Source organism: Salvelinus fontinalis, chromosome 12, assembly GCF_029448725.1.
Source record: "Salvelinus fontinalis isolate EN_2023a chromosome 12, ASM2944872v1, whole genome shotgun sequence".
Classification (NCBI taxonomy): Eukaryota; Metazoa; Chordata; class Actinopteri; order Salmoniformes; family Salmonidae; genus Salvelinus; species Salvelinus fontinalis.
Window position 1 is genome coordinate 49,216,629 of NC_074676.1, and position 24,638 is coordinate 49,241,266.

At 44.3% G+C, this 24,638-nt stretch overlaps 1 protein-coding gene across 5 annotated transcripts in view; it reads right to left on the minus strand.

Annotated features, from left to right (window-relative positions):
• Window positions 1-259: 259 nt before the first annotated feature.
• LOC129867560 (roquin-1-like) overlaps window positions 260-24,638 on the minus strand; it is a 33,914-nt gene continuing 9,535 nt past the window's right edge. Inside the window, exons 3-18 of one of the 5 annotated variants that reach the window (XM_055941040.1) lie at window positions 19,527-19,647; window positions 18,852-19,094; window positions 17,861-18,036; window positions 15,388-15,588; window positions 15,134-15,266; window positions 14,682-14,800; window positions 14,313-14,425; window positions 13,849-14,115; window positions 13,554-13,738; window positions 12,983-13,344; window positions 12,594-12,755; window positions 12,326-12,466; window positions 11,569-11,776; window positions 11,237-11,481; window positions 10,810-10,898; window positions 260-8,560 (exon numbers count right to left, since the gene is read on the minus strand). In XM_055941040.1, coding sequence (XP_055797015.1) covers window positions 8,398-8,560; window positions 10,810-10,898; window positions 11,237-11,481; window positions 11,569-11,776; window positions 12,326-12,466; window positions 12,594-12,755; window positions 12,983-13,344; window positions 13,554-13,738; window positions 13,849-14,115; window positions 14,313-14,425; window positions 14,682-14,800; window positions 15,134-15,266; window positions 15,388-15,588; window positions 17,861-18,036; window positions 18,852-19,094; window positions 19,527-19,647 — 2,928 coding nt within the window. In that variant the 3' untranslated portion in view covers window positions 260-8,397. Of the gene's footprint in view, window positions 8,561-10,809; window positions 10,899-11,236; window positions 11,777-12,325; window positions 12,473-12,593; window positions 12,756-12,982; window positions 13,345-13,553; window positions 13,739-13,848; window positions 14,116-14,312; window positions 14,426-14,681; window positions 14,801-15,133; window positions 15,267-15,387; window positions 15,589-17,860; window positions 18,037-18,851; window positions 19,095-19,526; window positions 19,648-24,638 lie in introns of all 5 variants that reach the window. The other 4 variants (XM_055941038.1, XM_055941037.1, XM_055941036.1 and 1 more) reach the window with 4 other exon arrangements.

The window sequence follows — 24,638 nt, forward strand, 5'->3', positions numbered from 1 at the left end:
ATTTGTTCATATGAAATGATACAAATAGAACCAAATGCACAAAGAATTGTCACAGTGAAGAACAAAAAAGTACAAGCTCATTCGTATAAATCGTACATACTAATATTGATGTAGCAACAGTAAACTGTCTTTAGCCTGCTTAAATACCCCATACATCGTACAATATTGACAAGAAATCTACGTATGACAAATGTTGCTCTATGCCATATAAAACAGCTGTGTGTGTGTGTGTAGAACTACAAAAGATGGTTAAAAGGCATCGGTTTCACAATATTGTTTAATTACAGTCCCTGCCAGTAAAGAATCACTGTTGCACATAAGTTACATTTACTTCAAACTTCCAGTTCTCCCCTCAAAGAAACAAAACAAAAGCAATTGTATTATACAAAAATGCAATCCCATTTTCACACAGTGAATTCTTTAACAAAAAAAAATGGTATAAGACCTATATCCAAATTGGAGAAATCTCATTCTAAACATTCCTTAAGGGAGTATAATATAAAAACAATGTTGAAGTTAAACTTGTACCTTAATTTAAGCAAACTCTTACAAAGAAAACTTGGGTAGTAGTTATCAAAAGCAATTACATTTCCCAAAGTTAGAAAATATGTAAAAAATACAAATGAAAAAAAATACAAGAACAGCCCATCTTATTACAAGGAATTCAATTTGAGTGGAAGCAATGAGTGTGTTCAGCGTGAACAAGAAAACAATCTGAAATGAAGCGGTCTCTCCCATTGGGACATGGCCGCTCACATGGAAATCAATTCCCTGTCAGGGTGGTTTAATATGTCATCCTATGTTACTTATTTTTTAACTCATCATACGATTGCTAAAAAGGACAACTAAGTCCAAAGTAAACAATTCCACAGTATTTAGTCAAATGAATCACTGAACAAGACATTTCCTGGGCAAGAATGTGACATTCTTGGCAAAGAATTCAGAAGTTACTCGTGTCTTGGTGTATGGCTATCCTACTGTCAAGTGTTACTGTGTTTACCCAATACTTGTCTTAATGATCATCTCACACACACACACACACACCAACCCCATTTAAATTAGAAAGTATAAATTAAGACTATTGTGATCTCTACACAACTTCCAAAACATTCCTTTTAGAAGGGTCGTTTTTTAATTTAACTTGTCAAGTCAGTTAAGAAAAATGTATTTACAATGACGGCCTACCCCGGCTAAACCCTAACAATGCTGAGCCAATTGTGCGCCACCCTATGGGACTCCCAATCATGGCCGGTTGTGACACAGCCCGGGATCGAACCAGGTTCTGTTGGGACGCCTCTAGCACTGAGATGCAGTGTCTTAGACTGTTGCGACACTCGGGAGCCCCTCCGTAAAGATAGAAGTCTGTCCTCAAATTCTGGCGAGCCTAACACCATCTAAAACACAGACCAAACAATGCTAAGTGACAGCCAAAACATGCCAAAAATAATTTCCCTGGGTTTCTATTTAACAGACACCAAATGGCTATGTAAACAAATAAGCAAGTTTCCCCGGTATCAATGGATCTTTAATATTAGCGCGTCACAGTTTTACAATTGTAAAACTCGTAAAGACGTTAGTGCTGCAAGACTTCCGGGAAACTCACCCCTCCCCAGAGAATCTGGCACTGAACTCCTTTGTCTCAGAAAGGATAAGCGGTTCCTCGGCTCTGCAATGGAAATCAGCCGATTGACTCATGTTTCCAGGGCTGATTCGTAGAGACCATTTAATATAAATGCGGACTCCTGAAGGAGTAACAGTTGCAAGTTGATGTACTGTATAGACAAACCTACATGTATCCATATTAAACTTTGAAATAGTCAATAGCCTGCTGGAAGGCAGGTCACATTTCTTAAGCTTCAATCAATAACAATAGAGCGACTGAGACCAGACAGTATTCAAAAGATAGCAGTGAAGGTATGGAGCGAAGAGAATTCCTATGCAGATACTATGCAAAGGATCACATTTACTAAGCGCTCATGAATTTTGCCCCTATTTTTTCTAATTAAATGAATAGTTCAAAAACTTTACAAGGACATATTCAAACATGCATGTTTAAGTTTCAATATTATATTAATTTGAAAAAAGGTTCAAATGTTGCACCAGCGCAAATACTTCATTATGAAAATATAATTGAGCAACAGACGGTGCTTTAAACAGCTCAATTCAAAATGGTTCCCTCAATGATGGGCCAAGATCATAATACCGTACCTCTGCAAAAACAAAGATACAAAATTGTGAAAATGTATGCAAACGATGTAATTTGACAAACCCAGAAAAGTAATTAATTAACTCTTAAGTTATCTTTCCCAGTGCGGGCAATGGTAGTTCCTTCCTCTTCATGCAAGGAAAATGTTAAATTCTGATAGCTGTTCTTAGAAACCACAGCATGTTAAGTAGCCTAACATGCTGACTACACCGGGCACGCGCGTGGGTCCGCTTGTGCCATCATGCGCATGTTGATTTTTTTCCATCCACACCAGATGCCATCAGGACACACAGGTTGAAATATCAAAACTCTGAAAAAACTACATTCATTTGGGGACAGGTCGAAACATTAAATATTCGTGGACATTTAACTAGCTAGCTTGCTGTTGCTAGCTAATTTGTCCTGGGATATAAACATTGGGTTGTTATTTTACCTGAAATGCACAGTGTAGTCAGCATGTCACCCATGGCAATATAAAAAATAAATAAATAAAAACCGGTGAGAGGTGAACCTTCTGCAAATTCTGTCTCTACAATGCATCACAGCAAAGCTGTTGTAGCCAATCATTACGATTGCTTAAATGTGAAGTGCCTTCCCAAGCAACAGCAACAAAAACAATGAGTATAATTATAAATAAAAAATGTTACACAGCAATTATATGTATAAAACCGGTCCAACCTAAATCTGTGCTTTTAAAGATCATAGGATGCCTCGAGAGACCAGTATGTGTCTACAAAATAGTAACATAATTTTTTTTGAGGCAAATAACTGAATAAATGTATCAAGAACATACAATACCGTTCAAAAGTTTATGGTCACTTAGAAATGTCCTTGTTTTCCATGAAAACATACATGAAATGAATAGGAAATATAGTCAAGACGTTGACAAGGTTACAAATAATGATTGATTGAAATAAGTGTCCTTCAAACTTTGCTTTCGTCAAATAATCCTCCATTTGCAGCCTTGCAGACCTTTGGCATTCTAGTTGTCAATTTGTTGGTGTGAAATCTCTTCAGATTACCTCATGCTTCCTGAAGCACCTCCCACAAGTTGGATTGGCTTGATGGGCACTTCTTCCATACCGTCAAGCTGCTCCCACAACAGCTCAATAGGGTTGAGATCCGGTGACTGTGCTGGCCACTCCATTATAGACAGAATACCAGCTGACTGCTTCTTCCCTAAATAGTTATTGCATAGTTTGGAGCTGTGCTTTGGGTCATTGTCCTGTTGTAGGAGGAAATTGTCTCCAATTAAGCACCATCCACAGGGTATGGCATGGCTTTGCAAAAGGGAGTGATAGCCTTCCTTCAAGATCCATTTTACCCTGTACAAATCTCCCACTTTACCACCACCAAAGCACCCCCAGACCATCACATTGCCTCCACCATGCTTGATAGATGGTGCTCCAGCCTCCATTTTTTTCTGCGTCTCACGAATATTGTTCTTTGTGATCCAAACACCTCAAACTTATATTCGTCTGTCCATAACACTTTTTTCCAATCTTCCTCTGTCCAGTGTCCTTTTGCCCATCTTAATCTTTTCTTTTTATTGGCCAGTCTGAGATATGCCTTTTTCTTTGCAACTCTGCCTAGAAGGCCAGCATCCTGGAGTCGCCTCTTCACTGTTGACATTGAGACAGGTGTTTTGCGGGTACAATTTAATGAAGCTGCCAGTTGAAGACTTGTGAGGCGTCTGTTTCTCAAACTAGACACTAATGTACTTGTCCTCTTGCTCAGTTGTGCACCGGGGCCTCCCACTTCTCTATTCTGGTTAGGGCCAGTTTGTGCTGTTCTGTGAAGGGAGTAGTACACAGTGTTGTACGAGATCTTCAATATCTTGGCAATTTCTCACATGGAATAGCCTTCATTTCTCAGAACAAAAATAGACTGACGAGTTTCAGAAGAAAGGTTTTTGTTTCTCGCCATTTTGAGCCTGTAATCTGTAAAGGCCAGTTTTATTGCTTCTTTAAAATCAGAACAACCGTTTAACTGGCTAAACAAAATTGCAAAAGGGTTTTCTAATGATCAATTAGCCTTTTAAAATGATAAACTTGGATTAGCTAACACAACGTGCCATTGGAACACAGGAGTGATGGTTGCTGATAATGGGCCTTTGTACCCCTATGTAGATATTCCATTAAAAAAATCTGCTGTTTCCAGCTACAATAGTCATTTTCAACATTTAACAATGTCTACACTGTATTTCTGATCAATTTGAAGTTATTTTAATGGGGGGAAAAAGTGTTTATCTTTCAAAAACAAGGACATTTAGGTGACCCCAAACTTTTGAACGGTAGTGTACATTGGTCTAATCTCAGACATCCCAATTCCTCAACACCGAGTCAAGTCCCGGTAAATCTGTATGTTGACCCATCTCACTAAATTGGTAAATTAGCATCCCTGGCCTAGCTGCTAACACCCCGACGACTCTCAACCAAGTCCTGAGGACTATAATTTTCTCTGTAAAAAGGTCTGCATACCTTCAAGACAAAAGTGTGCATTATTAACCCACATTCGGAAAGGCAGACTGAGCCTTTTATAGGGAGATATGTTGTATTGATGACACTTATGGAGGAACATGTCTCCTTATAAAAGGCTCAGACATGTTGTATTGATGACACTGATGGATGTACATGAGTAAGGAGACATGTTGTATTGATGACACTGATGGAGGAACATTCGTCCAAATACATAGAGCTATCTGAAACTGAACCGTAAGCATTACCTGAAGTTCAGTCCCAAATGCAATTGTTGTAGTTGATTTTACCATATGGTTTGACAGATGTATTGATAGTCCTTTGACCTCTGGAACAACACTGCTCTTCAGATAACCAACATGAAGTTCCTGGCAGAAAGTCAGGGCTGTCAAAGCCACAGAGATCAAACAAATATATCATATATGGGAGTTCTTTCCGTATGGAAAGCAAGTCATGTGACCTTATGATAACACCAATGGTCGTCACTTCCCCAGACCAAAATATTTTTGGGATATGTATGCACACAGCATAGTTGACTGCAGTTCTGTTCAGCCCCAGAACTACAGGTGCTTTTGCACAATGATACACATTTTATTTTCCTATGAAGTGCTCTAAAACTACTACAAACAACCACCATCATTTAGCCACCACGATGGCTACACTACAACGCAATTCATTTCCCACTACATGATACAGAGGTGACTAAAGCGAGATAACTTCTGTAATCACAAACATGCATGATGCTATGCCAATTAAGGGACTGTGTCCTCATGTCCTTAACTCTGTCATGGTTAATAAGGAGGGTTGAAGGACCATTGGTTATGATTAGCATGAAGAGTAACGCAAACTGCATTGATTAGCCTACATTGTCCTCTTGTTAACAGTCATTTTCCATAATATTGCTAGATTGCTATCCAATGCTCTGACATGAGAGCAGACAATGCATTGGGACAAACTGGGGAGAACTCCAAAAAAGTCAGCAACTTTTGAGGACTAATGGACATTTCAATGTCATGTGCACAGAAGGCAGAGAACTTCTATAGGAGACGAATTGACTTAAGTCAGTGTCATTGTCTGGCTTTGAAAATACAGTATAATGTGTATATACACATGCAGTATAATGTGTATATACACATACATTATAATGTGTATATACACATACAGTATAATGTGTATATACACAGTATAATGTGCATATACTGTACAAATACAGTACAGTATAATGTGTATATAGTCCATACATATACAGTGTAAGCATTTCATATTTGAAATAAAATCTCAAAAAGTGAGATAAGATCCGTGAGAAGTAACTAAAAAAAACACACGTACAACATATTTCCATAAAGACAAAGACTAGATTTAAAACAAGTTTGACTAATCCAGTTGTTGGATATATTTTGAATTCAAATGGAATATCCCAGCCACCATTTCACAATATGACACCTTTGAATATATTCTGCGAATTAATCTTACCAAGAAGGAAAGTAAGCTTGTAGTACTTAATTTCATAGTTCGCATGCATCTGAGAATAACAAATTGCATCTGTGTGAGGGGTGGCGATAATTGAAGCACGTAAAAAATGTAAAAGTAATGCAGATAATGCAACTGCAGCACTTCATTTGTTCATATTTGGGAAAAAGCACTGATTTGGTGTCGTCAAAATGCCTTTCCTAGTCTCCTCTCACCCTGTGTGGTGGTGCTGTGGTTGTCTCCAGTGATGCTAACTGCTTTGCTAACTGTAGTTCTGCCTTAGCCCAGTTCAGTGGCCTGTCACCTATGCATCGACCCCCATCTACAAATGATTAAAGCCTTCTCCAGGAACGCATCACAACCCCTTTTACTAGAGCAACTTCTTGGAAGTTAAAATAAATTAAAACGAGACAAATGTCTGCTGCGATTGGTGAAAAAGGTGCTCAGAGGAGTGGAGACGAGGAACTGAAAAAGGAATTTCACCTTTCCTGTAATTTGCGGTGTTACGGGTATGTTGACAGCATACCGGGTGTCACAATTGTGGAAGTGAACATGTCGTAACTCTACAGAAAAAAATAAAATAATTTTACAGTAGATTGATGTATAAAAACAGAGTGGCTGTTTGAACCCTGCTCTGTACAACATGGCCAACACTATTAGGATCTTAGGGAGCAACCATGGCCATCTTGAACTACACGTTCTTAAAACAGAATGTGGTTTTAAGTTTGACCTTTTAATGTTATATCCATCCTCAGGATGCAAATACTGTACATTTAATAAATACATATACTCAGTACAAACCATCCTTAAAGCTATGAAAGTGCAAATATGTTTTGTAGATCAAGGTCTCAAATTCCAGCCATGGGTCATGTCTGGCTTCGTTCATGTTTCCTTTACTCCATATACCCAGTACCTCTGACCACCCCATCAACAGGCAGACGTATCATTGATCCATGTTTTGATTCCCTCCCACCTAGTCCATCACTGAATTTAAATTACACCCAAAAGACGACAGCTTGAATGCCAAGCCTAAATGTATATATCCTTTTCCTCATCAGCCCCATACCAAAGCATGAATGGTAGAGGCTGAAGTAAATATCCTGAAGGTGGTGGTAGTGGTGAGGGGAGATGCAAAAAGAGGGTCAGGCCACTGAAGTGGACACAAGGGAGCCTTTGTTTCTTGTTAAAATGTATCTGATAGTTTCATCTAAATCTCAAAACTGCCCAGTTGAAAGGTGTTCTCTGTCTTCAAGAGGCCAGTGTCATCTTCAATTTGTATTATCTTGGATATGGGCAAACTTATTCACAGCCGTTTGCCAACAAGTATTGTTTCTATGCGATGGAGATATTTTGATAAGATGTAAATGTCCTCCTTCAGAGAACCAAGAGTCAAACTTAACGAAACGCAAAAAAATAAAAAAAATGGTCGGCGAATAGCATTGCAGCTTAGAAACAAGAACTTACAATTAATTCCAAACACAAATTCCGCATTTCAGGACATGCATATATGCTAAGCACAAATATTGCTGTAGCGATGCTACAAAAAAAATAAAAAAATTGCACATTGTGAAGCTAACAGATGTAATTAATGTCAATGCGATTATGGTGGCCTTATCTATTTGAAACCAAGGAACTGGTCTCATCGTTATATTATTCTTCCAATCATTAATGGGTTTGAATTCATGGAGCATAAATCTAAACATCTGGTTTCCAAGGCAGGGTGAGATTTTTTATGAAAAAAACATTCATTCACGGAACAAAACGAAAAAAAATGAAAAAAAATTCAATTCAGGGCAGATACTGCTTAGTTGTAGACAGACTAAAGTTGCAAGTGTGCAAATTTGTGTTGTATCAAATGAAGCGCCGTTGTCTATGATGGCACCACATCCACATTTGCAAATCAGTGGCTTTTTCAGTTACTTAGATACTCCTCGCCCTTCTATCACAAATCCCTCTTTGTAAGAAACCTAGAACGGTCTCTTGCCATTTTAAGCAAGGAGAGAGGTGGCGCCTCTCTCTACACGTTTTGTAATCAAGTTAAAATTGTCTTAGTGGCGTCAATCAGATTTTGCAAATGTGGAGGTAGGTAGGGTATACCAGACAGTTTGGAGGACCTGGTTGTGTGTCTCAATGACAGTGGAACGGTTCTAACGTTCAGAGGACGAGGGGTTTCCCAAGGCTCTATGTGGTTGACTGATCGGTTAGTTGTAGCTGTGGTGGTAATACCAGACTCCAGTTGTGTGGCTAGGAGCACAGGTGGACCACGCCGTTGGTCTTTCGGTCAGTGCCCCCAGCGATGGGGTCTGCAGACAGGCTGAGGGACGAGGTCTTGCTGGTAAGGCAGGACAAACCACCGCTGGACACACTGCCGTCCTGCAGCACACCACTGGGACCATTACAGCCCTCACTGCAGAGAATGAAAGGTCAGAGAGAGATAGGAAGAAACAATGAATCAAACATTTTGTATTATTCTACATAATATATATCTATATATTTTTTAATCTTCATGAATTACGAAATGACTTGTTAGTTAAGCCATTGACATTGAGAACAATGCAAGCAGCATCTCACTGGTGGTACCGACAGTGAATTCATCATTTTGTCACCACATTGTTTCGTTGATCACAAGAGAAGCTTTGGTGAAACGCATATGGCACTTTTTTTCAAGCCTTCCTTCAATTGTTTTTCCCTGGTCCTTTGTGCAACCATATACACCCAAAAGTGTGTGGACACCCCTTCAAGTTAGTGGATTCGGCTAGTTCAGCCACACCCATTGCCGGCAGTTGTATGAAATTGAGCACACAGCCATGCAATCTCCACAGACAAACATTGGCAGTAGAATGGCCTTACTGAAGAGCTCAGTGACTTTCAACATGACACCGTCATAGGATGTCACCTTTCCAAAAAGTCAGTTTGTCAAATTTCTGCCCTACTAGAGCTGCCCCGGTAAGTGCTGCTATTGTGAGGTGGAAAAGTCTAGGAGCCACAACAGCTCAGCCGCGAAGTGAAAGGCCACACAAGCTCACAGAATGGGACCGCCGGGTGCTGAAGCGCGTAAAAACGGGTCTGCCCTCGGTTGCAACACTCACTACCGAGTTCCAAACTGCCTCTAGAAGCAACGTCAGCACAATAACTGTTCGGCGGGAGCTTCATGAAATGTGTTTCCATGACCGAGCAGCCGCACACAAGCCTAAGATCACCATGCGCAATGCCAAGCATCAGCTGGAGTGGTGTAAATCTCGGCGCCATTGGAAGATTCTGCACTTCCAACTTTGTGGCAACAGTTTGGGGAAGGTCCTTTCCAGCTTCAGCATGACAACACCCCTGTGCACAAAGCGAGGTCCATACTGAAATGGTTTGTCGAGATCGGCGTGGAAGAACTTGGACTGGCCTGCACAGAGCCCTGACCTCAACCCCATCGAACACCTTTGGGCTGAATTGGAACACCGACTGCAAGCCAGGCCTAATCGCCCAACATCAGTGCCCGATCTCACTAATGCTCTTGTGGCATTAGTACCACATGAGGGAGGAGGATGTCTTCCCTGTAACGCACAGCATTGAGATTGCCTGCAATGACAACAAGCTCAGTCCGATGATGCTGTGACACACCTCCAAATCGATCCCTCTCCAGAGTACAGGCCTCGGTGTAACGCTCATTCCTTCGATGATAAACCGAATCGGACCATCACCTCTGGTGAGACAAAACCGCGACTCATCAGTGAAGAGCACTTTTTGCCAGTCCTATCTGGTCCAGCGACGGTGGGTGTGTGCCCATAGGCGACGTTGTTACCGGTGATGTCTGGTGAAGACCTGCCTTACAACAGGCCTACAAGCACTCAGTCCAGCCTCTCTCAGCCCATTTAAGGACAGTCTGAGCACTGATGGAGGGATTGTGCGTTCCTGGTGTAACTTGGGCAGTTGTTGTTGCCATCCTGTACCTGTCCCGCAGGTGTGATGTTCGGATGTACAGATCATGTGCAGGTGTTACACGTGGTCTGCCACTGCGAGGACGATCAGCTGTCTGTCCTGTCTCCCTGTAGCGCTGTCTTAGGCATCTCACAGTACAGATATTGCAATTTATTGCCATGGCCACATCTGCAGTCCTCATGCCTCCTTGCAGCATGCCTAAGGCACGTTCACGCAGATGAGCAAGGACCCTGGGCATCTTTCTTTTGGTGTTTTCCAGAGTCAGTAGAAAGGCCTCTTTAGTGTCCTAAGTTTCCATAACTGTGACCTTAATTGCCTACCGTCTGTAAGCGGTTAGTGTCTTAACGACCGCTCCACAGGTGCATGTTCATTAATTGCTTATGGTTCATTGATCAAGCATTGGAAACAGTATTTACAATGATCTCTGAAGTCATTTGGATTTTTACGAATGATCTTTTTGAAAGACAGGGTCCTGAAAAAGGGCAGTTTCTTTTCTTGCCGAGTTTACTTTTGTTAATGTAGTGTATTTTACAGCATCAAATGGCAGTAGTTTAACTTCTTATATTTAAAAAGCCATTTCAAAACAATGTGAGAAAATGTGGGTAATTTCTAAAACAAAATATCTAAGATAAGAAATGTTGTCTAAGGGAGAATTCTGGAGCAAACTTAACGGTTCCTTATGGCACAGCAGTTGAGATGAACAAACTACTCTTGCTGTGTGCCGTTTACCTGAGGACCAACGAGTGCTCTGCTCTCTGCCCGTTCTCAGTGGGCTTCAGCTTATACGCCCCACTCCCATCATGACTCACAAGGTGCTCCTGCAAGGGGACAATGGCACCACTGTCAGTTCACCACAATAGTGACTGGGAGACAAAGCTTGTACGTTTGAGAGTGTACATCAATATTGTCTCAGAAGAAAAGCTTTCAAGCTGCACTTGTTGGGCTCGGTTGTGTTTCACTCTTTCATATTTTATAAGTGGGATAGCAGTAGCAGTGACATTAGCCCAGGGCTCCTTCAGCCCTGCCCCTGTTCACATTGCCGTTTTAAAGATCAAAGCAGGATGTGTGTGTGTGTGTGTGTGTGTGTGTGTGTGTGTGTGTGAGCGCATATATATTTTTCTCCCTCTCCATCTCTGTGCCGCTCTGTCTCTCTCACCAGGGCTATCTGGCGGGTCCTCTTGCCGATCTCCCTCTCCACATGGTGGAGCTCCAGGCTCAGCTGTTGGCTGGAGACGCTCCCTGACGACCACTCCTCCGGGCTGGGATGGTCCGCCTGGGCCGTCTGCTTGTTGATCTGCTGATTGACCTGCTGGAGCTCCATCGTCAGCTGCTCCCTCTCCTTGACTGGCCGTTCACTGAGGTGGGCCTGAGGGGGCTGGCTGTACCCGGCAGCACCCCACCCTGCAGGGGGACAACAAGAGCCAGTCAGACTCTGCGAAATGCAGCGAACAGAGCAAAACCCAAAAGGTGTGCGAGTTCTCCCTGTACCTGTTGCAGCGCTGTGTTTGGGGCCATTGGTCCCCTGTGAGAGGGTCATGGCCTGCCCTGGCCCGGCAGTCAAGTAGCCCGTCTTGGGGGTGCGGGAGATCACCCCGAAGCGTGACACGGTGGGCAGAGAGCCGAAGGGGATGATAGGGTCGTCATCTCTGGCCTCGGCAGCCTTGCGCCTGCCTTCCACACCTTTCCCCTCAGCGTTCTACAACACCCATAGAGGCCACAACCAGTGGAATTAGTTATACACTGCTCAAAAAAATAAAGGGAACACTTAAACAACACAATGTAACTCCAAGTCAATCACACTTCTGTGAAATCAAACTGTCCACTTAGGAAGCAACACTGATTGACAATACATTTCACATGCTGTTGTGCAAATGGAATAGACAAAAGGTGGAAATTATAGGCAATTAGCAAGACACCCCCCAAAACAGGAGTGATTCTGCAGGTGGTGACCACAGACCACTTGGCTTCTATTGGCTTCTATTGGCTTCTGGTGACCTTTGATTAGTACACAAGGTGCAAGTAACCTTTAATCAGTCAACAAGGTGTAAAAGGAAAAAAAGCTATAGAATAGTTAACATCTGTCAAAGAAGAAAAAAGACAAACAGATGTTTGACCTATTGCAAGACAATGAGCTTTGGAACATGTTTTGAGCTTTAGATATCAGATTTGGTATGTTAAAAAGCAGTCAAGCTTTTCAAACAAACAGGACATTGAATGGGATTAGATAATGATTAATGACACTCACCATCCTCTCCATACTGTCTCTGGACTTCCCCTCCTTGCTGCCAATGTAGGAGCCGATAGTGTCACATGACCAAGGAGAGTACTGGCTAGCGTAGTCTGGCTCGCGGTACTTTGAAAACGCTTGTGAGTTTTCCAAGTACTGCTGTTGCTGTGACACAAACACAGTATTTTTAAAATCGACCTATTCTTTGAAGTAACTAACTGCGGTGACAGCACCTGGTGCTACCACTGAATATAACCACAGACACCAGCCGAGAGTTCCCTCTTACCTCCTGTGTGTAGTTGGACTCGTAGTGGTGTGGCAGAGTAGGCGAGGGGGCGAAGGGTGGGGGAGTGACCTGCTTCCCGTCTTCCAGCTGGGCCATGATCTCCTGGCGTCGGCGGTGCAAGTAGTCCAGACTGGGAGTGGGCTGGGGCCGGTTGTAAGACTCCTGTACAACAGGACATGTGAACACCTTTACTGTAGCGCACTTTTGCAGTGATGGAAATACATTTTTGAAGTGGATTTATCCTGAACACTTATTTTGATTAGCTGAATAAGGTCATTTACTCAATCTGAGTATGGCTGATGACTGAACTACTAAAAAGTAATTGCATAAGTGGCATAGTAATGTATACTGTCCTTTAGCAGCGCCTCGTACTGCAGACCTGTTCTTACCCTGGGGGTGTAGGGCCTCATGTGGCTGGGGTGGGGGCCAGAAGGGTGGTAACCCTCAGGAAGGTATCTTTCTCTGGAGGCCTCGTCCGCAGGCATGGAGGGGTCCTCCCGGTGGGGATAGGAGTGTGGTGGTGGAGGGGGGTAGGCGGGGTGTCGACGGCCGTCATAATGCGGAGGAGGCGCAAACCCTTGGGGGTTGGCATTGGAGAAGTGGGAACTCGAGGGCTGAGGGGGACACTGGCGCTCCTGGGGGTAGGTGCCGGGGTAGGGGGGCAAGGCCGGGTCGTTGGTGGGAGGGGGGTTCCGGACGTAGCGAGGCTGGGGTGGGTACTGAGAGGGCTGGTAGGGGTAGGGGGGGTTACCTGACAGGACACAGAAAATTGACAACATGATTGGTGTTAGATAAGCACAATGAAACCACACGACTGGGAGATATACAAGTCCAATTGCTCCCAGAGAGAAACTGTTTTTAAATCAGCTGATGAGTCATAAGCTCGAGATACATAGATATATACAACAACAAAGAAGAAAAGGAAATCACAGAAAAAAAGTATAGTTTGTGCTGCCTTACCTGGGGCGTTCTGGGAGGCCTCATACTGCAGGGCTGATGGAGGTGCCCTGGGCTCAGGAGGGTAGAAGAGTTCTCCCTGCTGAGGGGGGTACATGGAGGGCCTCCTGGGCATCTGCTTGTGCATGGCCAGGTGGTCCACTGCCATCCTGGGGTGGGCCATGGCCCGATTGGGCACAGGGTCCAGTCTGAGAAAGACAAATGATTTCAGTGTGTGTGTGTGTGTGTGTGTGTGTGTGTGTGTGTGTGTGTGTGTGTGTGTGTGTGTGACAGATGCTGTGTATGTCCATCTACTCACAAGTCTGGAGGAGAGCTGGGGGCACTGAGGCTTCCCTGGGACTGGGGCTTCCGCATCATGGGCTCGTAGGAGGGGTCGGCACCGCGGGAGATGAGCTGGGGCAGGGCGGAGCCTGTGACCGACGCCACCATGCCATTCGTCAAGCCCTTATGTGCCAGCCCCTCCAGCATCCCCACCTCCTCGGGCAATAGGCCAACCTCGTTCAGCTGCGTCAAGGATAGGCTGAGGGGCCGGCGGGCAGCCAGACGCTTGTTCATCTTTCGGTACCTTCAGAAAGAAGGAGAATGACATGGTTAGTGAAAGAGGTTTCAACACCTGTGTCTGGCCTAATGATTGCTGTCACACTAGCAGTGCTGAATTGAACTTTCCACCAAACATCAATACATAATTTACCGTTAAGTAAAATGTGGATTCTACCCAATGATCCCCCATTGGGAGTGTCTCAGGGTGTGCATTGTACTCACTTCTCTAGCTCGTCCTGAGAGTGAGCGAAGGTGCAGCTGGTTCCTCGAGGACAGCCCCCCTTCTGCTTCATGTCCCGACACATGTACGTCTTGTATTTACTGTGCTGGGGTGGCTGGGGAGGGGGGACACCACAGGCCACGTTAAAATTGACGAGCCAAAATATGTTGTTATCGTTACTGTTATGGTCATAAACGCACAGACAACCATAGACTGCCATTACTAGGATCATTCCAAAGTCAAACATGGCTCATGTTCATCAGGCAGAAAAATGACGTTTCATGCCCTAATGAACATGACCCTACCTATAATTTCAGACCTGTTCTATTGATTTAGATCTTATTTTGAGGTATGCGTTTCTAGATTCACACCTGTTGTGGGTCACTCCCCTTCTTGCTGTGGTTCTGGATGAAGTCCACCAGGCCGTGTACCACAGTCTTCACTGCCACCAAGCCCGTGTCCAGCAGCTCCCACGTGGGGGGAGGGGAGTCTAAGATGGAGGACAAGACGAGGTTTTTTTCAGTTAGATGCGTTATACTTGGAAGAGCACTGGGGACAGGGTCTCACAGGCACTGTGAATGTACGGCACAGTGTTGCTTACATTTAAAAAAGCATTTCAATTTGGGTTTCTTTTACTGATCTGAAAAGGTCACTCCACAAAAAACTTACTCCACATTTTTAAAGTGATAGTGTTGATGGCTTCTCACACTGCTGAGCCAAATCAAGCTGTACTGAGCTGACAATAAAATAGAGCCAGCACAGTTCGGTCTGGGTCGGCACAATACTGTAAAAAGGGTAGTGGTGTGATGTAAAATGGAGCAACCTGGACTTGGGTCGATGTTGGCTAGCAGCTCCAGGTGTGGTCGCAGGCGGTTCAGGTTGGCCGGGTCACCTGTCCTCTGCAGGGCGATGGTCAGCTCCTGAACACTCTGAGCAAACGACGCTGGCGTCTGCAACTGACACACACACACACAAAATCCCTGTTCAATTTACGGCAACACCACTACGGCTAGGCCAACAGTCATGTTATAGCAAAATATGTGGTCCATCACATAAAAACACACACTTCCTACACACCTTGTCAATGATGGACTGCATGTGGGACTTGTGCGACTGGTCCCCGTAGAGCAGGGAAGACCACTGGTCAGGGGCGATGCGGAGGCCCCCCTCCATTGCGATCTGGACGATCTGGGAGTCGTGTTCGCGCCGCAGCGCCTCGTACGTCCAGAAGTCCTCCTTCAACTGCATCAGGGACGAGTCCTCATCACGCTTGGTCACCTGAATACACGGGATGACAGACAAGACAGAATCAGGGCAGATACATCTGGGTTGTGCTTATTAGACTGACTACACGGATAGGAAGAAAATGCACTGAAAGGGACTGGGAGGAGGGCCTACCTCCCATTTTCTGTCTTTTTTTTTTACCTTTTCAGTTGCGTGCCCTAAAGCAGTAGGCTCTAAAGGAGCTGCACCGCATGGCCTATGCTGGTCTTACAATCATGTAATAAAAATTAACAATTTGGTGGGTTCTTATATTTGTTCATTAATACGCATGTGTGAATTGAAAATGTTTTTTGTTTTTTTGCATATCCCAACTCTCCCCGAGACACCGCCAGTCAGATCACGGCCATGTGTATGTTTGCATTGGTGTACAGTACAAGTCAAAAGTTTGGACACACATACTCATTCCAGGGTTTCTTTATTTTTACTATTTTCTACATTGTAGAATAATAGTGAAGCCATCAAAACTGTGAAATAACACATGGAATCATGTAGTAACCAAAAAAGTGTTAAACAAAATATATTTTATATTACAGATTCTTCAAAGTAGCCACCCTTTGCCTTGACAGCTTTGCATACTCTTGGCATTCTCTCAACCAGCTTCATGAGGTAGTCACATGGAATGAAACTCAATTAACAGGTGTGCCTTCGTAAAAGTTGATTTGTGGAATTTCTTTCCTTCTTAATGTATTTGAGCCAATCAGTTTGTTGTGTTGTTGTGTTGTGACAAGGTAGGGGTATACAGAAGTCCATATTATGGCAAGAACAGCTCAAATAAGCAAAGAGAAATGACAGTCCATTACTTTAAGACACAAAGGTCAGTCAATGCGTAAAATGTCAAAGACTTTGAACTGGCTATCATGAGGACCGCCAAAGGAAAGGAATAGCCAGAGTTACTTCTGCCGCAGAGGATAAGTTCATTAGAGTTACCAGCCTCAGAAATTGCAGCCCAAATAAATGCTTCACAGACACATCAACATCAACTGTTCAGAGGAGACTGCGTCGATCAGGTCTTCATGGTCGAATTTCTGCAAAGAAACCACTACTAAAAAGGACACCAATAACAAGAAGAGACCTGCTTGGGTCAAGAAACAATGGACATTAGACCAGTGGAAATTTGTCCTTTGGTCTGATGAGTCCAAATTTTAGATTTTTGATTCCAACCGCCGTGTCTTTGTGAGACACAGAGTAGGTGAACGGATGATTGCCGCATGTGTGGTTCCCACCGTAAAGCATGAAGGAGGATGTGTGATGGTGCTTTGCTTGTGACACTGATTTATTTAGAATTCAAGGCACACTTAATCAGCATGGCTACCACAGCGATACACCATCCCATCATTTGTTTTTCAACAGGACAATGACCCAACACACATCCAGGCTGTGTAAGGGCAATTTGACCAAGGAGAGTAATGGAGTGCTGCATCAGATGACCTGGCCTCCACAATCACCTGACCTCAACCCAATTGAGATGGTTTGGGATGAGTTTGACCGCAGAGTTTAGGAAAATCAGCCAACAAGTCCCCAGCATATGTGGGAACTCCAAGACTGTTGGAAAAGCATTCCAGGTGAAGCTGGTTGAATGCCAAGAGTGTGCAAAGCTGTCATCAAGGTCAAGGGTGGCTACTAAGAATCTCAAATATATTTTCATTTGTTTAACACTTTTTTGGTTACTACATGATTCCATGTGTTATTTCCTACTTTTGATGTCTTCACTATTATTCTACAATGTAGAAAATAGTAAAAATAAAGAAAAACCCTTGAATGAGTAGATGTGTCCAAACGTTTGACTGGTACTGTATGTTTGTAGGCAGTGGTGTAAAGTACTTAAGTTGTTTTTTGTGGTTGCTTAACTTTTTTGGCAACTTTTACTTCACTACATTCCTAAAGAAAATAAATGTCCTTTTTACTCGTTACATTTTGACAAGAAAATGGTCTAATTCACGCACTTATCATGAGAACATCCCTGGTCATCCCTACTGCCTCTGACCTGGCAGACTCACTAAACACAAATGCTTAGTTTGTAAATGAGTGTTGTAGTATGCCCCTGACTATCTGTAAAAAAAAAAAAAAAAAAAAAAAGTTAAAAAAATGGTGTGGTCTGGTTTGCTTTGATACTTAAGTATATTTAAAACCAAATACTTTTAGACTTTTACCTAAGTAGTATTTTACTGTGACTTTCACTTGAGTCATTTTCTGTAAAGGTATCTTTACTGAAGTATGACAATTGAGTACTTTTTATACCACCATTTGTAGGTTGTGTCAGACCTACCTTGAAGCAGGAGGCCCTGTAGAGGAGCTGCACCACGTGGCCTATGCTGGTCTTGGAGGCCTGGGGGAAGCGTGGCTCTAACCTCTGAACCACAAACAGCACCAGGACCTTCCTGGATAGAGCGGAGCCGTCCTCCAGAGCCAAAAGCACCAGCTTCAGAGCCTCCTCCTGCATCGCTACAACAGACAGCTCAACATATGCTTACCATTTTTCCTCAGATGATATTCATTGACATGTCATTTGGGCCCAGACTTTATATTTTATGTTCAAATAAAATGTGCCTAATTTGCATAAATACATTGGGTGTATTTGCATATATAAAACTATTAACATAACAGGGTGGGACTGGGCTCCAACCACCAAAAACTTGCTGTCTACATCTACCTGCAGTCAAATGCGCTGTTGCATAAAACAAGTGTCAATAGCAGGATACTCTCAGATTAAAAATCAACATGCTCAGCTCTAGATTATATATAAAGTGTACACACACTTCACATTATAGTTGAGAAGACATAATATCACTATAATCCAAGTTTTCGGAAGTTGCTTTCATTTCAGAGCATCTAATTTGTAAGCATTTCAACTATTAAATTATATATTTTTCTCAATTCCACAAAAAATGAACACCCATCAAAATTAAGTTATCCTATTTGTTGTGATGTAAGTGTCGAGACAATGCTTTAAATCCCCAACCAAGCTTGTGCATTGTTAAAGACAAAACCGAAAGACAATGTATTCCTTTGATCCCTGTTCATCCATTACCGGAGTGTGTATGACAGGTCATTACAAACATTTCAGTGGTCGTAACATTAACGGGGAAAAAAGAACAGGCAGAAGCAAGAGTACGAAAGAGTCACAGGAGTAAAATGAAAGCAAATCAATCCAGCGAGATTTAAGTGACAAATGGATTTTGCACCCATCAAAACACAGAAACAAAAAAATGGCTGAGAGACAGAACGTCAGGGGCACTTCGCTATTGTATACGTGTTACCTGGGCCGAGAAACTGGCAGCCCCTTGCCCTGACTGCAGCCCACAGGTTGGAGGAGAGCTGCTGGGGGTTCTGGTGCTGCAGAATGAGCTCAGTGACGGTGCGCTCCCCCAGAGACCTGGCCGCCCGCGTGGCCCTCACCCGGCCCTCCTCCTCCACCAGCTGACAGTGCACCAGGGTCACCAGCTTCCTCTGCATGGGCCGACTCAGAGAACTCTGGGCGCTGCTGGTGCTCAACCCCACACCTGGAGGAGAGGATGAAGTGTGAGAGAGGCTTATTCATAGCAACTTACAACCAGTGTGAACATTAAGGAGGAAATTGTGGAACAGCAAAACACGAGTATCAAAGCAAATGGATAAGGAGGAGAGGAAAAGGAAAGATGAGGGTGAGAGAGAAAAAGCACCATTCAAGATGAGGGAGAGAACCATTCAAGATGAGGGAGAGAACCATTCAAGATGAGGGAGAGAGAGAAAGCACCATTCAAGATGATGCCTGATAAAGCAAGAAGACAATGAGTGCACTAGACTAGAATGAGGATTGTGAGTGGATAAAAAAGGGGGAGTGGTTGAAACTGTTGCTATTAAATATGATATGTTCAGCAATTAATAGAGGCTTGTCCCACAATTCATGAGCAATGGTTGTGACTGTCAGCAGGATGAGGTGGTGTCTGACTGACCTCTGCTGTTGCTCAGGGGTTTCAGGTACTGAGCCAGCTCCTCCACACACTCACTGGCTTCCTCATAGTGGGCTATGTCCTCTGCCCCTGTCACCAAGGTGGTAGACTGCCGTTTGGGCACCTGGGGAGAGAAAAGAGACACAAAGGTCACAACACACACGTTGAAATGCAGGTTACGTTTACAGTGTGTGTGTGTGCAAAAAGAGAGAAACAAATACTTAGATCTATAGCTAGAGGACTCCTGATATCTTCAGGAGTGATAAGTATAATTTTAGTCTTAATCTGTTGCTGTCTAGTAGTCTTTGCTATCTAGGGCCATCTACTTTAAGTGCTGTATGTCTTCCCAGTTGCCTACTTGGTGTGTGAACTGCTGACTGCTCATAACTTGCAGATGATTGTTGACACATCAACCAGGATTAAGGGACAGGGCAATTTGTGACTCTTGAGGTTTTGGTAATCAGTGTCAGCAGCGGTCTCATTGTCAAAACGAAGACCGTTGCCAAAACAAAGACTGTTCTGCAGATTTATTGGAGGAAGGAAAGAGAAGAGGGCTTCACTCCACTCTCACTTGAGTATCTTACCTCAGATTCTCATTTTGTAGCTTTGGCGACTGTGTGCGCGCGTGTGTGTTTTCTATCCCAGTTCCCTCCTCTCCCTGTAGGCATTAGACAGCCCCCACCCCTTGGCTGCAACCCTTCTAATTTAATATACCCTGCACGCACAACCCATGTGGAATCCTGCACTCCGGCAGCATTCTACTGTCAAGAACGCCAAGTTTCTCACCCTATGCTGCCCTTCAGTCCATTGACTTTTTGGCCCTGACGAAGACATGGATCACCCCAGAGAATACTGCTTCCACAGCTGCTCCCTCTGGGGCTGCGTGCTACACCACTGCTTATAAGTTAGGTATAATTATAAGAAATCTAAGATGTCAAATTATATCCAGCTCAGAGCTCCAGCTATGCATTTGGTTTGCTAACTAAGTGGCTAGGCGTCAAAAATCAAGCCTCTTGGTTACAGCATTCAATCCTCTCCTGGATCAAGATTCTTGTTGCCTAAATAGTTTTGGGCTTAAATTATTTTATTTTTTTAAATTATGTGCACATCCGTTAATACTGTATACCCCGGTATGGAACAGAAACCGTACGAAAATGTGGATATCACCCAACCCTATCGCCCACCAGGTACCCTTTTGAGAGTTCCTCAATGTGCTTGACACCTTGATAATCTAACTTTCTGACGATGGCTCACTGCTCTTCATACTTGGCAACTTCCAACCTCCTGACATATGCCTTTGATTAATTTCTCTCCAACTCTTTCTTTGCCCCTGGATCTCACCCTTTCCCAGTCCCCTCCCACTCACAAGGCAAGCAATACGCTTGACCTCATCTTTACTAGAGGCTGTTCGCCTAATCTCATGGCAACCCCCTCCCTCTCCTCCAACCCTAGCCCTCAGCCCCTACCCAGATGGTCATGCACCATATCTCCACTCCTCTCCTCTTCTATCCCATCATCTGCTAAATCCTTCTCCCGCATGTCTCCTGATTCTGCCTCGCCGACCCTACCATCTTCCCTTTCAGCACCCTATGACTCGCAATCTCCCCTTTCCTCCCGGCCAGCTCGGCCCTCCTCTACTGCTCCATGGTGACTCACTGCAAGCTTACAGAACAGAGCTGTGGGTAGCTGAGCGAAAATGGAGGAAAATTAAACTTCCGGAGGACCCATCATCCTTTCACTCCCTCCTCCCTACCTTATATTCCTCTGTATCCGCTACTGAAGCACCTTTATCACAAAATGTCAAGCATCTGCCTCTAACCCTAGGAAACCATTTTTCACCATCGCCCCCAATCATCCACCCCCTCCCACTCCCTGCGAACGACTGTCAGCCGCTTTGAAAAATCCTGCGACTAGTGAGGTCTGGCCGCCCGACAACCTGCCCGCTCGACCCCATCACCTCCTTCACACCATCTCTGGAGACCTTCTCCCATTCTTCACTTCCCTCATCACCGACGTCAAAAACAGGACGGTATCACTTCTTGCTTTTCTTTCCAAAACACTTGTGCGCACCGTCTGACCAGCTCTCTCGCCATCTCTCTCAAAACGATATTCTTGACCCTAACCAGTCAGGCTTCAAGATGGGTCACTCAACCGAGATCGTTCTTCTCTTTGTCACGGAGGCTCTCCGCAGTGCCAAAACGGACTCTCTCTGTTCTCATCCTCCTAGATCTATCTGCTGCCTTTGACACCGTGAACCATCAGAACCTCCTCTTCACCCTCTCAGGGCTGGGCGTCTCAAGCACTACACACTCTTGGATTGCATCCTACCTGGCAGGCCGCTCCTACCAGGTGACATGGAGAGGATCTGTGTCTGCACCACATACGCTCACTACTGGTGTCCCTCAGGGCTCGGTTCTAGACCCTCTCCTTTTCATGCTATTACACAAAGTCACTCTGTTGCATCATATCCTCACATGGTCTCTTCTATCATTGGTATGTGGATTGCCCTCAACTACTTTTATCCTTCCCTCTCCTTCTGACACCCAGGTGGTGACATGCATCTCCACTTGCCTGGCAGATATCTCAGCTTGGATGTCGGTTCACCACCTCAAGCGCAACGTTGACACGACGGAGCACCTCTTCATTCCGGGGAAGGCCTGCCCGCTCCAAGACCTCTCAATCACAGTTGACACCTCCACGGTGTCTCCCTCACAGAGTGCAAAGAACCTTGGTGTGACCCTGGATAACGCCCTATCATTCTCTAAAAAACATCAAAGCAACGACTCGCTCCTTCAGGTTCATGCTCTACAACATCCATAGAGTACGGCCCTAACGCACATAGGAAGCGCTGCAGGTCCTAATCCAGGCACTTGTCCTCTCCCGTCTGGATTACTGCAACTCACTGTTGGCTGGGCTCCCCTGAAAATGATCCAAAATGCTGCAGCCCGCCTGTTGTTCAACCTTCCCAAATTCCCTCCTCCATAGACTCCACAGGCTTACAGTCGAAGCTCGGATCCACTACAAGGCCATGGTACATGCCTACGGAGCAGCAAGAGGAACTGCCACTCCCTACCTTAAGGTTCTGCTCAAACCCTACACTTCAACCCAAGTAGTCTGTTCAGCCACCTCTGGTCTCTTGGCCCCCACCACTACGGGAGGGAAGATCCCACTCAGCCCCAGCTCTTCTCTGTCCTGGCACCTCAATGGTGAAACCAGCTTCCCCCTGAAGCTAGGGCAGCAGAGTCCCTGTCCATCTTCTGAACACATCTGAAATATCCCAAATGGGGAATATAGTGTGATGGTTCAGAACGCTCCTTAAACAATCCATAAGAGAAGCACAATCCTGAAAATGGTCTCCACAAACATCTGACACATGATCGAATGAACTGTCTATTGCAACCTGACAAACAAGTGTAAATGCCCCCCCCCCCCCCTCACAGAAGTGTGGGGATGGGATAGTATCTAGTAAAACTAAAGGCATGCTCTTCAACGAATTGCTGCCGTACCCTCTCACCTGACTAGCATCACTACTCTGGACGTTTCTGACCTAGAATATGTGGACAACTATAAATACCTAGGTGTCTGGTTAGACTGTAAACTCTCCTTCACTCATGCTGCCAAACATACCCTCATAAAACTGACCATCCTACCGATCCTCGACTTCGGCGATGTCATTTACAAAATAGCCCCCCAACACTCTAAGAAGCAAACTGGATGTAGTCTATCACAGTGCCATCCGTCTTGTCACCAAAGCCCCATATACTACCCACCACTGCGACCTGTATGCTCTCGTTGGCTGGCCCTCACTACATATTCGTCGCCAAACCCACTGGCTCCATGTCATCTATAAGTCTTTGATAGGTAAAGCCCCATCTTATCTCAGCTCACCATAGCAACACCCACCCGTAGCACGCGCTCCAGCAGGTATATTTCACTGGTCATCCCCAAAGCCAACACTTCCTTTGGCCGCCTTTCCTTCAAGTTCTCTGCTGCCAACGACTGGAACGAATTGCAAAAATCACTGACGCCTTATATTGCCCTCTCTAACTTTAAGCATAGGCTGTCAGAGCAGCTTACCGATCAGTGTACCTGTACACAGCCAATCTGTAAATAGCACACCCAACTACCGCATCTCTATATTGTTACTTACCTTATTTTGCACCCCAGTATCTCTACTTGCACATCTGCATATCTATCACTCCAGTGTTAATGCGAAATTGTAATTATTTCACCACTATGGCCTATTTATTGCCTACCCCCCTACATTTGCGCACACACTGTACATAGATTTTTAATTTCCCCCCCTAATTGTGTTATTGACTGTACGTTTGTGTGTAACTCCGTGTTGTTTTTGTTGCACTACTTTGCTTTATCTTGGTGAGGTCACAGTTGTAAATGAGAACTTGTTCTCAACTGGTCTACCTGGTTAAATAAAGGTGAAATAAAAAATAAAAAAATAAACTTATTTTTTTTTTAAATCTGCAGGGTTCTTCTAAGACTTTGGTATCAACAGAAGATTTGTACGCCAAAGGATTGAGATATTGCCCCAAGAGTCTATCCAGATTGCCTGGCATTCATATCCAATGGGGGTGCATTGTAGCCTCGTCCGAGATATGTGTGGGCGTGACCATAAGAGTTGGTCAGACAGTACAAACAGATCTAGGACTCAGCGTACTGTGCCATCATTTCCCAAAAGCCAGAGTAGAGAACAAGCCATCCAAAACAGGAAGTCATTTACATCCAGTATCTTTTGAACCACTTGACAGGGACAGATCTAGTTTCCCTTTTCCTCATATCAGAGAACTAAATGGCCCTCTTGTATGTGTCGTGAGAACACACAAATAGATGTGAAACGTGTGCGTACACACACTAAAACAAATACACAGGCAGTATCACACGGTCAGTGGTGAACTAGAACAAGTTGTAGTCTTCCCCTTTCATGTGCTTGTGGATGAAACTGCAATAGTTCGCAGAGAAATCAAATGCAGACCTTTGTGAGCTCCTTTTCAAAGGCTGTTTGTTTGGGATTATGGAGGCAAAAATAACACCAGCCAAATGCTGGTAGATTTTGGCATTGGCTGGGAAATGTCTAAGCCTACCAGCCATATTGGCAGA